The sequence below is a fragment of the Cyprinodon variegatus genome, unplaced genomic scaffold, assembly GCF_000732505.1.
Source record: "Cyprinodon variegatus isolate N-32 unplaced genomic scaffold, C_variegatus-1.0 Scaffold701, whole genome shotgun sequence".
NCBI lineage: Eukaryota > Metazoa > Chordata > Actinopteri > Cyprinodontiformes > Cyprinodontidae > Cyprinodon > Cyprinodon variegatus.
The window spans coordinates 317730-334475 of NW_015151154.1; the positions used below are offsets into that span (position 1 = coordinate 317730).

Below are 16746 nucleotides of genomic sequence, written 5' to 3' on the forward strand. Positions count from 1 at the left end.
ATGGGGATGGAGGTTGATGCGTGGAACCTTCGATACTTTCTTTTAAATAGAAATCTATGATGGGAATCCTTAACCTGATACAGAACTATTTGTGTGTTATTATGCTATTCCATAATGCCAATGGCAAATAAACCCAGAAATTGAGACAGAACTGTCTCTTTTTTTTTTTTTTACAGCTTTTCTATTTACTAAAATTATTGTTTTAGACCCCTGACCTCAGCTTAAGTTATGATGTTTTGTTTATTCTTTTAGATTCTTTATGATGACACGCAAATTCATTATCTCATTTTACAGCCACAAAATGTGTTCAACTTGGCATTGACCCAAACCAAAGGAGCAAAGAAGGCAATAAAATGGCCCACAATCAGCCCTAAAGACTTAATCTGTTTTTCTTAAACCTAACTTAAAGAAAGGAAAGTAACCAGTGAACGCATTCAGCTGCAAATAGCAGGAGAATTAGGTAAATGATCTTCTATGTTCCATGGTTCACCATTCTTTGTATGTCTGACATGATAATTATAGGGTTTCTGGGCATAATGAGTTCATTTTTTTTTCCTTGTTCACCATATTGTCGCCAATACACTATCGGGCATGTGTGTGAGAGAACTTGCGATTTCATCCTGAAAAATGGAACCGCGTGCTCGCCACACTTACACTACGTCACTTTTTAACAGCACTGCTATGCCAGTGCGGTTGTCGTCATGGCAAAGTGGTCTCTCCATGGTAAATGGTTGAAATCCCAGAACAGTTTAGCCTCAAGAATGAGTGACCTCTTTCTGCAACAGTTTCTTGTATGGTAGAAGGCCAACTGTCTAGTTTTACATACGTGACCTTTAGTAGTTGGTGAGAATACGTTCTCACTCAGCTAATAAAAAGCTAAAATATATAATTTAAAAGGAAGAGAATGGACAAATACTGTGGCAAAGTGGGGGTCTTCTTCTTATTTTTTTGTTATTAGCTGCAGGAAATTGCAGTAAGAAAAGGCTGGCTGTATGTAGATGCATGAAACATCTGCAAAGTATATGACATAAGCCTCATTCAAAGTTGACACTAATTACACTCAGTAAAACCATCTGGGCCCTGAGGACTGCTTTTCTCTTTTAAAAGTTCTTTCCAAAATGTTATCCTACTTTCAACACTCAGGCTGGCGTTGTTGAGAATCTCTGGAATCTGGCTTCGTGGACACAATTTCCAATCATCATGCCACCCAGCTGCAAACTCTTGTATATTTTTATTCCAAGTCTAATATATGAATTTTTCCCTTAATAAAATCCAATGGGAAATAGGCTCAGATACAAAGCAAATGCATTAAGTTATATGTTGAAAGGGACCAGAAAGAGAAGAGTAACAAAATGAAATGAGGAGCAGGTACAGTAGAGATAAAGTATCTTTCTTCTTTCAGCTGTACTGCATGAAAAGCCAGCACACCTGCAACCCTTCACCCTTAAATACTTAAATTCAAGCTAAAACTTCTAGGAAATTTAAAGAAAAGCAGGTCATTCTGTGGCTAAACTGTCTGAATCCAGTTGAGATCCTTCACCAGTAGGTTTCCCTTGGGAATACAAAGCGTCTCATTTCTCATTACTGCATAGTTGAAGTGGAAAAAGTCTGTCTGCCTGTCAGGTGCTGCTAAATCAGTGTGAACCTTAACATCTGGAGTCATGCAATTCCTCTGAAGGGACACAAGTGATGAATGACCCATTGTGAGGAGGGGCTCCAAATCAACAGAAATTGAGACAATGTGTGTTGGTTTACACATTGACAGATGGCGTGAAACAGCAGGGTAGCATCAGACAGACTTACCTCCACGTTGTGTGCGGAAAAACCTGCCTGAGACATCTGGAGGCCAAACGCCGTTCCGTTCTTACTGGTTCCTGTGTAAATAAGACTGTGTAAACAACAAGTGTTTTGAAGTGTCGCGGTCACAGAAAGCATCAATTTTTAAGGCAGAATACTTTCAACAACAGCATTGGTGTTTTATAGCTTTTTACAGTTTATAGATTATTTGTCAAAAATTTTAGATCTTGTCTTAATGGACAAAGGAACACTTCAGTCTCCTATCTCCACAATTTTAACAACAATCTATAAAACAATAAACTTTTTATTATTTCCGTCAGATATTAATTTGTCTACTTAATTTATATTTTCTATTTCTATATTATTTTATTTGCTAAATGCCTAAGTCATAACTTGTAATAAAAGAAATTCACTGAAGTTCAGTGACTCACATTTACTTTCTAGAAGCAGACTCATTGAACAGTATAGAATCATCTCCTCTCCTTTTGTTGCAGTTTATTCCAGTTTTTAAAGGACTCGATAGGGGAAATACAAAACACCACCAGTATGTATATCAAAATGCAGCTAAGGATACTTCTCATACTGTGCTTTTTGGAATGTCAGTGTTAAAGCACTTATTTTTCCTAAACTTTGGAAGTGATGCTACTGTGGCTGAGCCCTGCAGATCCCACTTTGGCTGCCTAAGGCCGGCTTTACTGTCATTGAGAATTACCTGCTGCCAGCAGGATAACTAACAATATACAGAATTACATTATTTATAGAAATAATAATAATAAAAAGCCTTCAAACTATTTAATTCCAGTTTTAAAAGAATTTCATTTATCATTCTGCCTTATCCATGTATGAGGCTAACTGTCCTTAGTGTAACAAAGCAATTATCTTCTACATGTAGAAAATATACAGAAAACAGGAGTACATTGTTTCTTTGCTGTAAAAAAAAACAAGAAAAAATTAAACAAAAACCTTGCATGCTGTTTTTTTTTTGTTTTTTTTTTACTGTATTTTCATTCGCTATTAGATTAATGCTCTATCATAGATATAGGCGCAGTAAAAAGTTTATTTTTGTGAGTCGGAACAGTGAGATCTGTGCTTGAAGTGTGTTCATATTTACAATAAAAGTTGTAGCTTTGACTAGGAAAATATTTCCTCAATATTGAGTGCCCACAGAGCATCATAGATGTACAAAACAAATATGACATGTAGCTAGAGTTGAACTGACTAGCAAATAAAAGCAATATATGTTGAGCTTGCAAGCTTGTTGTCATCAAAACATAAAGCACTTTGTTTTACGTGTTTGGTAATAAAAACCAAACTTGCATAACTTTGTAAATCAACATGTCAGAAGTTTACAAAGCTATTATATTAACACAGCTTTGAAACAACACAGAAATTCTACAAGAAAAGAAATCTTTCTTTGAATTTTAGGTTTTTTTCACATTAACTGCAACACATTTAAGCACAAAGTTGGCTTTTAAAATTAGCTTTTTACCAACCTTCAAGGCTAAATATTCGCTCCCCAAGAGCATCGACAATATCATTCAGAGCTGACTCATCTGTCACATTAAAGAAGTGTTTGTCATCGGGGTCACTGGCGATGTATTTGATTTCATTTAGGAAGGCTTCAGGATTAATTCCTCTGCGGTTGTAGTAGCCGAGCACCTGTAAGGTAAGAATTGACAAAATGTCCATTTTTAGGTTTCTGACTCATGACATATTTACAGTTGCTTAAATTGAAGAGCACACCCTCTCTTTATCGAGGTGTAACCATAAAAGTTTACCCGTGTCTAAACCTATTTAAATAAAAAATACATATATTTTGGCAGAGTGCATCTATATTAAATACAGACAACTTTGAGCATTACCAACAAATGCTACTAGTTTTTCTAATTTCTTTGCTGAACTTGAATAAGCTGAATGTAATATTAAACAGACATCTGAATGCTAACTCCAAAGTCTAATAAAAACCCTATCTTTAGTATGATAATACATCATTACCTTAATGAAATAGAAGGATAGATATATAGTATCTCTGTGTTCCTCCACTAATGCTAGTTTTTGTTTTGCTCAGATAGTAACAAAAAGCATATCTACCTTAAAAAAACTTTAGAATATGATTAGCTCTCTCAGCACTGTTGCACCACTAAGTCATTTGGTCTAAGAGAGATAATTTACGCCTTGAACTATAATTCCACAACATTGTTGATTTTGCCCTAGAGAGGCTTTTGAATAGTATTTTGATGGACTTTACCAAAAAAAGTATGCTGAATTATAATGCAAACTCCTGTTGTTGACTCACAGCAATGGCATAACGAGTAATGCCATCCTTCTCGCTGTCCTCAATGGCCTGTTGGAGATCTGCGTTGTCATGTGACTCTCCGTCAGTTATAACTATCATTACCTTCTTGGCCCCCCGTCGACCTCCTTGCTTGAAAGCTTGTGAGCTGAAATAAGATAAATGTTTTCAATTAAATGCCCAAAAAGACCTAGTTGAGTAGATCTGCTTATTGATATGCAAGCTGCACCGAGCTGTACTGATGCCAAGAGCCGTGTTGGTCTCCTCTCCACCCCGCTGATCAATGCTGCGAGCCCTTTTTACCACCTCCTCCACTGATTTGTAGTCACTGAGTTTGAATTCATGCACCACTTTCTCACCATACTGGACAACCCCAACCTGCAAAAAATGAAATTGTTAAAGAAAAACATCTGAAGAATCTTATTCTGGGTGACATAATCCTGAATCAATGGTATGGGTTCTATAAATCAGCAAAAAATTAAACAAAATGATTCTTATACAATTTATGAGGTTAAAAAAAACGAATAATCGTTTAACACCCTTTCGGGGTTCATCTGATTGATTTTGAGCCAATGAAAAAGATCCGAAACATGTTTCAATATCTAAAATAAACTGACTAAATAAAAAAATGCTGTTTTTTTTCAAATAAGAAATATTGATTTTTGTTTTAAATTAAAATATTTTCAGGGAAAGAAATCCAAACCGACCAACCAACCATTGACCAAAGAAACAAACCCTTTATTTTCCACATTAAAGTTTTAATCCCCAATTCTAAAAAAGAAGAATTTGTCAAATTCCTCCTCAATAAAGTCATTGCTGCTAAAGGTAGCAGAACCTATGAGGCTATTGCTTTTGTCAGGAGTCGGCTGCTTTGAAATGAATCTCACTTATGAGGGGGTGTTGGCGTAGTGGTTAGAGCAGTGAGCTTGTGCTCTGAGAAGGTTGCAGGTACATGGTTCGAACCCCACAGACTGCCACTCTGGCTCTCTAAGCAAGACCATTAACCCCACACTGCTCCCTGGGCGCCGCACAATGGCAGCCCACTGCTCCCCCACGAAATGGGTTAAATGCATAGAGACATTTTCACCATTGTGAGATCAATAAAAGTTCAATTCTATAACTTTAGTATCCTCTTTTGAATGCTTGTGTTTTGTATAAAGTCAGTGTGTTTTATTTAATAGTAAAATGTGTTTGATCATCAGAAGCAGGCATTAGATGCAACACTAGTGGCTCTAGTTTAAGTGGCTATCTCAGTTTTAATCTTTGTTGTCTGTTTCTTCCCACCTGTATTTGACCTGGTCCAACATGGAACTTCTGCAGAATGTTTATGAGAAAGTTCTGCACTTCAGACCAGGGATAGATGGAGTTGGAGCCATCGAGAACAATGACTATGTCCATAAAGGTTTCACATCCTTAAAGAAAAAAAAGAAACATATGTTCATGCATGCAAATATAATCCCCTTCTGTGATTTAGAGCCATTGGGGGATGGTTGTCAGACAAAAAAGATGTTTAAAAGCTTACTCTGAAAGGCAGGGATAATCGTTCTGGAAAACTTGAAGCTTGCATTAACTTTGGAGCATATTCCAGTACTGTAGTAAGAACTGCCACATTCATATGACCATAATGGTCCACAAGCCTGAAATGAAAAAGAAGGTGTTTATAGAGGCAACAACTAAGTATATCCTCTAAGAAGAAACTCAGCAGTACGACCATGTAATCAAAAGGCCATCTTGTTGCCCCTTTTTTTTTTATCTTGACAACTAAAATCTTAATAAATATTTTTCAAAGATCCATGGTTTTATTCAAATCCCTACTCACCACAAAGCTGCTGTCTTTGGGGTTAGACACGAGCGTCATACCCAGCCTCATCTTGTTCTTTCGTTCTGATACGTTGGTCAGAGATATCTTTCCTTGAAGGAAAAAGAATTTCAATGATAGGGCCTCGGATGAACAGCTTCATGCATGCAAATACAGGCTTTCTCATCTGGGACTGTGGTTTGTTATTGCTGTCTGGCCAGGCAAACTAGTGTCCACATCTTCAGATCTAAATGTTTACGAGGCTAAACTTCAACTGATTATCCAACCAGCAATACACCTGCAAGCCGTATGAACAGGCAGGCAGTAAAAATTTGTGGTAAAATACACACATGGAAGTATACATAAACCATTAAGAAGTGGAATGACTGGTATGGTACCCAGACTCAGGCATTTATAAACACACTTATCTGAAACCATGATTGTCAAACTGTGGTATGTGAGCCCCTTTTGGCAGAGAGGCAATCTTGGAATTATTATTTACAAGGTAAATAATAAACTGTGTACTGTGTACCATAGAATATATTATAATACAACTGCTGGTAGATGTTTGTGGGTTGAAATACCTCTGAAGTCCAAACTCAATATACTAAAGGCATGAAAGAGGATTCTGTCATGGAAGATATTTCCGACGGCTGCTTGTATGTTTTTGAATTGTGCGAATGTGTCAGTGCCCCCTCCGTCTCTATGCTGGAAACGCCTCCGCCGCTGTAATGCCCAAAAATATCTGCCTGCTGAGAATTACACCCCCCCTCACACACTGATGAGAAAACAGACTGAAATATGAAGAAAAAGAGAACTTTTAAAGATATTCTTAATTTTGTTCATATTTCATATTTGGATGCCTAGAAATATCTACCTGCCATAGCAACAGAGCTCTGTTTTGTGTATTTACAACAGTATGCTTGAAAATAACACCCGTTAAACTTTTACCAATAAAGACGTTATAAAAATTTAGAAAACTTAGATTCTCCACAATTTACAATTAGCTCAAAAAAAGCCGCAGCAGTGAACAAGCTTAGAAGTACTTCTTTGTACTTCGGCGTAATGGCGAACCGCTAGCCAGACAGCATGTGAGTTACGGTTGGAGCCTACGTAAATAAAATCAAGGCGACACCTACGCAAATTGTTTGATTGACAAACAAGTAGTCAATCCACTTTCAACAGTAGGCAAAATTAATTGGCTAATGTGTTGTAGGCACCATCACGCCCAGAGTTTATGGATTTTAATTGGTGGTTTTTTAGGCGGGGCATAAGTGCAAGAATGCCATCCATCAACCAGTTCATTTTAGATTAATCTGGACACTTAATTTCGGAGAAAAATCCTCTTTAATTCCTTTAAACCGAAATTGACCTCGGTTCCACTTCCAGATCATAAAAATATTGGGAGCTACACATATGTGTTTTAAAGCGTTAGGTTTTATGGTTTTCTATTTCATTCAAAACCAAATATAAACTTCAGATTCTTTCTATTTTACAATGGTGAAATCAGGTTTAAAATACACAACAAATAAATTAATTTCATCAATATTTTATAGCAATTCCAAAACCATACTGGTGTAGAATTTACTGGATATGTGGCCTGGTTACAACAGTTAAAACATTATAAAGCAGCACAACTGCAGAAATGTTGATAATGATGCAGTGAGAATCTGTAATACTTTACCTAAATTGAGCTTCGAGCAACTGTTGCCATTAGTTCGTTTGTTAACTGCACATTTATATACATCCCCTGTTTGGAAATTCCCAGTGTTTTCATATGGCGCTCCCACTAATAACCTGCAAACACAGAGAGTTGATAGGTAAGAAATTTTGCTTAACAGACTTCATTTGCACAATAGTTTGTAAACAGTACAAGAGCACATCTCTCATTCATCCTTTTTAACAAACACAATATTTGTGCTATAACCAACTCTCTGAGGGAATATGACTAACCATTAAATTCAATGACCCACTCCAAACACCCAGGTCAACTCAGAAGATCTTAAACCTCTCTTTGTTTATTTATGCTGAGAAGCACAGGTCTCATATTCAAGGAGTCTTCCACAGAGTCACACCCAGCAGCCAGTGAGTGCAGCCAGTAACTCCTGCTTATCTACACAACGTTCTTTAAAAATCTCAAGAATATAAGGACTACGTTTTGGCTAGATATACGTGTGCAAGAAAAGAAGAAATTCTGTCAGTATGTACATGAGTAAAGGAGTATTACTCTTTTTCACAGTATCAAGTATGAATGGAAGTTAATGTCTAATAAGTACTTATTTAGTTAGAGCTCTTGGAAGTTTGAAGGCAAACTAAACACTATTATGCTCCAAACACCATACCTAAGCAATCTCCCTTGTATGTACAGTATAGACTGCATCAAGACTTATGGAGTTGGTGCATCTCCACATGGGAAACCTTAACCCACACTGGGCATATAGTAGCAGCCATTCAAAATGGCCCTTCCCAGTCAAATGCCAGCTGAATTACAGCCCAATGCCCTGCAACTCCCAGCATTATCCCCTGCATGAACCCAACATATTTTTTTACTCAGACTCCACCATTTCATTGATGTACAAGGTCTGACCGGGAAATGATGCTTCTCAATAGATCTTAATGTCCACTAATCATGACAGAAAGAATATTTTAGTACAAAGATTGATTAAAAGATTAAAAAGGAAAGATTAAAAAGGAAGTGTAGGGGACCAGCCAAGGGCCCATCAAGGAAAGTGGTGAAATTTTGAATGGCAACTACTGTAAATGAAACCTTATCTGCCCATGGTCATGCCACTGGTTCACTGTTTTTCATGTATATTGCCAGCTGTAGACAAGAAATACCCAATAAGTCCTACAGCTTTGTGGATCTTTAGACCAGGTTATCACAATTTGCCTCTTATCAGCCTCTAATGAGACTCACTGATATCCTTACTTTTCCTATTTTTATTATGGCAAGGTAACCTGTTATATAATATATATACCACCCACTAAAAGATACCCCGATGAAAATATAATTGGTAATCCCTTTACCTGTCAGCAGCCATGTTACTTCTATTTGTTTTTTATTATATATCTGTTTGCATAACTAGGGCATTAATTGTATTTGTAAAGTCTCTGACTATCCAGCCAGTTTTGTGATGTTTCGTTAAAATTGAAAGAAAATAACATTTAACCTCATGAAAACTATTAATGTAGATAAACCAGATGAATCCTGCTACAACAGACCACCATAGTATTTTCTTTATTTGATGGGTGGTGAACCTGCTTTCAGCATAAAATTCTTTTGTTTAAGATTCAGTCTGAGACTGGAGCAATAATAGGAAAACTACTAGAGATAGTAAAAAAGACTGTATAAGAAAACAGAATGATATTAGTATGTTCAAGTATGTAAGTTCAGCCCATCTTTGATATAAGAGGGGTAGGTTATCAAAGCTCAAAATGCATAAATAGTTCCAGCAGAGTGTCTGACTTCCCTGCCTATGAGGTGTATATTGTACTTACCAGAGAGACAGCAAGGAAAAAGAAACTCTCTTTTTTTTGGTTCATTTTTACCTTTAGCTCTCTGTAGAGCCAACCTGAGAGTAAAAGTTTAAACACCCTCTGACCAGGGTGTGTGGAATTGACTGAAATGTTAGTTGCTGTTTTTTTTGGTGATAGATGCACACAAGGTGCATGGTCAGAATAAATTATCATCTCTGAAACCAAATTCTTTGCTGCAGTTTGGACCTGTCCTGTTTTGAAGATGACTCAAACCACACAGACATGGATATATATTCATAACAGACTTAATGGTGGCAGTGTAGAAATTGACTTACATGTCTTAAGTGCAAGGTTGAGTGAGCCTTCTTTTGATCTTTTGATCTCAGAAAAAATGAAAAAAATGTAAATTCACAAATGTCAAAGTAAAGTATTGAATTTTAACAACAAAGCAAAGTTTAGTTTTAGCATGCAAGCTGAATTCTCTCTGTATTTGTGCATTCACAAACATGTGGGAATCCTGGCTGGCTGTACGCCACCGTCTGCTCTGTTTTAATCAGTCAGAGTGAACAGATGCACCTACCTCTCTGCTAATTACCCTTATTCTATACAACTAATCATGCCAAATAATACATGTCTTTCTCTGTCAGTCTCCACCAAATCATCTCCTCCATGTCTGCATGAGGTTCTTGCCTACCTGCAATCACTGCCTACCTTCCTGCCACCAGAGTATCATTCACTTCCTGAAAGCCCAACACTAACCTGCCAGCCATCATCTGTCTGTTCAAACCCTGCCAAGGCTATTATCTGCTTTCTCAAATCTGCTATCAGCCTGTTCTGTCTGTTACCAGCTGGTTCAGTTTAGCTTTAAGTCTGCCTGACACTTTTTCAGTTTACAAACTCTACATATATCTTTAATACACAACACATGTCTAGCTGGGTATCAACATCATTAACAGAGAAACAGCAATCCTAAGTTTTATCAGATCTGCTGCCATTTTCATTTGTTACATCATTTGGGATGGCCACATCGATCACTGCACCTTTCCTCTGCTGCTTGTCAATGATCACAATGTCCGGTTGGGTGGCCACAACTATTTTGTCTCTTTGTATCCAGAAGCCCCACAGGATGTTAGCTCTTTTCATTTGTTACCTTGAATGGCTAAAACAAAACAGTTAAGTCTCTTTCCCACTGAAAATTGTAACTTAACCGGGTTTTTTAGACATGGGTCGACCAGCCCACAACTAGCATTTGGCTCCCTTCCCACTGGCAACCAACCGTAGGTATCGTTTTGAGCCCCTTCTCCAGTGTCAGGGTTACTGTCCCAAGTGCTACATTGACCATGTGCACTGCAGTTGCTTCACTTTCCAGGCTCTCTCTCTAGTTCTTCCCTGAGGCCTTGGTTTACTGATGTTTCCATCATTTGGGATTGCCACATCCAAATGGATTAACTTTGCATGACAAGAAATGTCATTAAAGATGACAATCAAGAGCTGTACATACTTAAACTGTGCTGTACAATGAGGCTGTATCTTAACTTTTTTATAACTTTATCTAAAGGTTTTAAAGTGGTTACATAATAAGAAATGGCAGTTTTGGCACCAGAGAATGTTAAAAGAAAATTGAAAATTTTCAACAAGGGCCCTTCACAGAAAGACTTCACAGTGGTAGATTTTTCATGTATTTTTACAACCTAATATACGCAGGAGAGGCATTCTGCCAGATCAAGCAGGGCATGGTGAATGTTGCATAATGTATTCTTGGGAAATCTGAGTGTTTTGTTTAGACTGCAGCAAAGTGTAGGATACTGGATAAGGTTCCCCACTCATAAAGAGAATTAAGAGTGGAAGATTTTCCCTTGCATTAGCAGGGTGTTCCAGTCATTTTCTGCCGTTATGCCTACTAAACACACCAGCAAATTTCTGAGGTCTCTCACTCTTACAAAATGGTTATATTTTATTCAAAATGCTGCACAAATAGCTCATGCATTGAATGCATTGTTTCCTGACAGCAGAGAGACCCAATGATTGCCAGAGAAACATAGACATTGATGGAATGAATGACTGATATTATATGCTTAAGTTTTTAAATGGTTGGTTTACTCAAACAGTTCATCAGAGACAATCAAGCTTTGCATTATCCACTCTCTAGCAGATGATTTTGATCTTTAATTTCAGTAGGAGCTTGATACAGGATATATTTCCTTGAGGTTTAGTACTGGTTAGAGTTTGACATATTGCAGCAACAACAGAAGACAAGGGGAAATGTTCAAGCAGTTCATCACCAGACATCAAAGAGTGACTCACATGGAAGCGTGCATGAGTGTTATTGTTCGTGAAGCCAACATTTAAAGTCTCTCAGAATCTGGAAATCTTTTCAGCATTGTGGATTATTCAGTGCTCCTTTTTTCATTGCTATTAATATCTTGCTCATTACCTCAGTTATGGGTGTCTCTTATGATTCCTTAAGTTCATTTCAGGACATTTCTACCTCAATGAATTAAGCAGAAACTGTCCCGCCTTTGATTTAAATCTGATTTTATTGGAGGAAAAAACAGACATGTATTAACCGGGCAAAAATGCTACTCCAAAACATAACTTGGTCCAAAGTGAATGATGAACATTTTCTGTCATGGTTACCAGCAAACAGAGTATTTCTGGGGTTTGAGGAAGTGCCATCCTAAGCCCAGGCTGTCATTAATGTGGTCAACTTTTTCATACTTGGAGAGAGGAGCTGTATACGCTGTGAAACCACATCCCTGCCCAGAACAAGAGCTTTCTATGGCGTTGTCACGCTTGCTCATGACATTCCATTGATCTACATTAACAAGATAAGTCTTTTTTTTTGTCAATGCTGACTCTGAAACCAAGTGAATTGTGATGGGCCCGTTACTTTTTTCTAAAGACATTTATTTCAGCATTACTAGAATGCCTGGGAGCATCGAGTTGGCAGAGATGGAACTCATGATGCACTCAAATGCACATTTTGGTTACTGTAAACTGTTGGCCCCAGACAGACTTTTAGCCTTAGTTTTTTTCTTTGAATAAACATTTCTAGTCATATAATTACAGGCTCATTGGATGTATGGCCATTGAAAAGTACTGCAACATTTTTTCCGGAGGATGAATAAAGCTGGCACATGTACTTATGGTGCCCACAGAAAGAACATTACTGTCCCCATTAATTTCCCTGTAATTTGGCACATTCAGCATGTCAGATATTATTTGGACAAAATTTACATTTTCCATGATGATAAAACACATCGTTATTTAGAAAAAATGCTCAGAGGAACAGAGAAAATCTTTGCAAATGGCTTTGTATGACACAACTAAGAAATATCATGATCAGAACTTAGTAGACAGGATTGAGCATTGATAAGTTAAACAGCTCGTATTACTGAGTCTGCAACTCTGACTAATATGCTTCAGTTTATTGTAAGACAAATTGCAGAAATGTTCCTGTTCTTTTAACATTTAAAGGGAATTATTTGGCAGGCATGGAATTTGAAAAGATCAGTGCAGCGCTAAAGAAGGACCCTTTATTTACAACTACCTTCATGTTCTTTTGAATATTTTCAACAAACTTAATTTATAACCCTAATACAGCATTTGAATAAATGATAACATAAACTGGTGATGCTAAACTATATTACTGCAGTGAGGCTAAGTTCCCAGACAAAAAAGGATTACAAATACAACCTCCTTACAATACATTAGTTCTCAGGGTGAGCATTGGTTAGAATTTAATCTCGAAAATCTAAGCTTTTGGTAAAGGCCTTTCTTCCTTTTTTCAAACCAAACTAACAGATGCATGGCAGTTAAATAGTTCAAAAGAGTTTGGAGCGACCTAAATTAGAAATTAAACTATAAAAGGCATACAAATTGCAGTAATTACTTGTCTAATTTTGATGTTTTAAATGTTTACATTTTGCTATTGCAGTGGCTTGTGATCAATCTCTCTAGATTTGATTCATTTCAGCAGTTATATAGTACTGTTTCACAACAACACCATCTTAAAACACTTTACAAAAATAAAATAAAAAACAATAGGTCTAAATTTTTGTCATAAATATTTGCCGAGTTCACCCATTGATATGGACACATTCAAATTTGATTACATATTTATCATCTTAATTCAGTTCATACTACTGTGGTGATTGAGTTGGAAAGTTGTGCTTGCAAATATAAAAAAAAAAAGATTCACAGGATATAGCAAATGTATTTTAACTTTAGGTTTTAGTACATTTCCAAAGCAATGCACCGTTTTAGTAGGAAGAGGACGTTCTCAGCATCAGTGGTCTATTTACACAACCAGCCTGTTTTTTAACCCCACAGTGGAAACAAACACAACAGACGTTGGTAGAACAGAACGTTCTGGAAAACTTGATTCTGGTGGGAATTCTGGAAGACATAGTGAAAATACACCTTAAGAGTGTGGTTAAAGTGCTAAGCACAATACCACTCTGCAGCCCATTTATGACCTTGTATAGAAATGCTATAACAGAAACGCATGGGGCCCTTCAGGTGACTGCGTTGATTTATTTATTTATTTTTTTTGTAACAGGAAATGAAATATACTTCATAATATAATTTGCAAGATATAATCAAAAGTGTCATATGTTTAAAAGAAGAAGTGCAGAACTTCTGTAAAGGTTTCTGGCATAAAATACAGTTAGTGCATTCATCTGTCCTTTGATTGCTCTTCAAGTGCATTACCAAAATATGTTGATCAAACACCAAACTCGAGCTTAAGAACTTAGGTCTCATGGTATCAGAAATACAACTCTTTTTTTTTTTCTTACAGCTTGTTCAGGAAGTCTATAGAAAGCATCTTGCATTGCTCTACAAAAAGTAGAATAAAGCAGAAAAAGTTCAGACCAGCAGCAAAAGACTTCATAGACTCCCTGTGGTTCTTAGCAATGTGCATCTAATGAGCAGAGGTCAAGTCTCAGTTGAGCAGAACTAGTATGACTGTAGAAAAATAAACAGTGGAATAGTGAGTGGGAGCCTTTTACTGCAGAGCTTAAATATGCAAGTTCAAATTTCCCATCAAATTTGAGACCCAGGCTCTTACTTGGCTCTTACCTGTTTTTATCTAACAGAGATGAGAGTCTGTATTGAAAGCGTTTAAAGCACTAAAGTATAATATAATACATAACAGTAATAGCTCATCTTTAACTAATCTTTGCTAAAATTTAATGGTCCGTCATTTACAGTCAAGGTATAAAAAAGATTGTTGCATAACTTGTCAGGTAACCATACATCTGCAATCTGGTCAACTGCCACTCTAAGTATTTAAAGTAATTTAATTATTATTTAGATCTTAAATTTGTGTTCTGTAAGTATCAAAAAATTAAGTCCTAATGAGTAGACTTCCTTAAAACTTATTAATTTGGGCAAAAGCCAACATTATCAGTCAGTATGTGTTGTGTCCAGTGTTCTGTTGACATCGTGGCATATTTAATTTTGAGGCAGTAGCTAAGAAGAATATTTTAAGAAATAAGACATACGCTGGTGTTAGAGGTACACATGGTAAATATATTTAATTGCCTTACCTGCCATTTCATTTTCAACAAAACAATCTTACATCAAAATCATTTAATAGGAAAAACAATTAACTTTTAATATTAAAATCAATTCAGTGGGTAAAATCATTCAACACTAAGAAACAATTAAAAGGGGCTTAATTGTTTGCACCCATGTTCTCAATGCTGTCTGCTTTTTCCATGCTAAAACATACGATAATATGCAATCTTAGTTTTCTGGTAAATGATAAAAGACTAATTAGGAGAAAAGGTCCATGGTATCAAAATCCTTCATAGTACTTTTCTTTGAGGAGTACGGGTAGTTTACTCAGGATTTACACAAAACAATAAGTATCTGATGCCTGGAAACACAATTTTAGTCTCATTTGAACAAAGCAAAAAGTTTGAGTCAAAAACCAGCAGTGTTTATATTTACAATGGAGGACAGCATTCTTTTGTTTCATCATCCTCAAACAGCTCATTAGCATGAAGGCAGAAGCTAAAGGTTGTTGTGGCTGTTTTAACCCGAAAACTCATTTTTTCCCCCCTAACTTAACTTTTGAATATTTCCTTTACCTCACTTACCATCCTGCTCATTGTTCATGTGAGCAATATAAGCATGGTTCTTATCCAGCCTCGTGGCCAGGGTATAAGAGAAATGGGCTTCTGTACATTGCAAGTTCTTTGTTCGTTCTCATTAATTTTCCTCAATTAAACCATGCAGAAGGTGAACCTGGTATTTTACAGCAATCCTATATAAGCTTTTTTATCCCAAGTCTTGTTTAAAAAGCTTATAACCAAGGAAGATTTTTTCGTCTTCCAGCTGAGAACTGTCACACTCTGTATTGTATATTTCCTCAGGTTTGCAAACAAACTGTTTCTTGGATGAGTAAGTATCCAGCTGTTGGTCCAAAGAGCAGACCTATGTGATAAAACTCAGGATGACAGAGTCATCAGCTTGAGAAACAGACGGACTGAAGAATAACACAAACAGGATACCCGATGCAGTAGATGTCAGCTGATCAAGAACCGGAAACAAACACTTAACAGGGGACAAACTGAAATCTGCAGACTTATTTAAAAAACTTATCGATTTTATATACTATTTAAGGGGGCTTAAAGAAATATATTAGAGGGTGTCTATCATCAATTTCCACCAACGTGTAAGCTTTGTGCAGTCTGTACAAAACCGTTCTTCCAGAAAAGAAAATGTTTCCACTTCATTCTCAGACATTTACCTCAGTTCAGGCAGTGTCTCTGGTGTCCTTCATTCCACACACGTCAGCTTCATCAGGCACTTTTCACTTCTAGAACACATGGTTTGCTCACCACTTTTTAGAAAAAAAAATACTTGTGTTTCACAGTGCAGCATGTACTGTTCAAATTAAACTTGCAGCCTAGGCTCTGACTATTTGTAATTATGGAGTCGTCGTAGTTACGCAAGGCCTCAAATTGAAGTTAACCACTAGAGCCCCGATCCTAATTTCATGTTGACCGCCAATCCACAACTGGCTTTTTAAAACAAGTAAGGACATCTCTTTTTTTCCCTAAAACATTTTATTGTCTGTAAACATGATCAGGTCATAAATTTCAGCAACATAGTCTAACTCAAACCAATCCATGTAGAAGCATCTACTTTATTTTTTTTTTACCAGAAATCCCAGAATATAAGGTTTTATGTCCAGCTTCTGTAGTCTCGTTGTCCTTTGTATGAATTTACCATTCTCTTAGTTTTCACATGCTCTCTTGCATAAAACAACACAGGCCTCATACTTTAGGCAGCTCAGAGGTCAAAGAGAGCAGTTATCTGGCTAAGAGGGACACTAAAAACTTATGGGAAAAGAAGTTAAATATTTTAA

General features: G+C 36.7%; 1 protein-coding gene across 2 annotated transcripts in view; it reads right to left on the reverse strand.

The window, feature by feature from the left end:
- Window positions 1–16746, reverse strand: part of itga11 (integrin subunit alpha 11) — a 65866-nt gene that overhangs the window by 34176 nt on the left and 14944 nt on the right. For both annotated transcript variants that reach the window (XM_015394644.1, XM_015394643.1), the window contains exons 3-10: window positions 7573–7685; window positions 5910–6001; window positions 5613–5727; window positions 5375–5502; window positions 4320–4468; window positions 4094–4238; window positions 3291–3456; window positions 1804–1874 (exon numbers count right to left, since the gene is read on the reverse strand). In XM_015394644.1, coding sequence (XP_015250130.1) covers window positions 1804–1874; window positions 3291–3456; window positions 4094–4238; window positions 4320–4468; window positions 5375–5502; window positions 5613–5727; window positions 5910–6001; window positions 7573–7685 — 979 coding nt within the window. The remainder of the gene's footprint in view (window positions 1–1803; window positions 1875–3290; window positions 3457–4093; window positions 4239–4319; window positions 4469–5374; window positions 5503–5612; window positions 5728–5909; window positions 6002–7572; window positions 7686–16746) is intronic.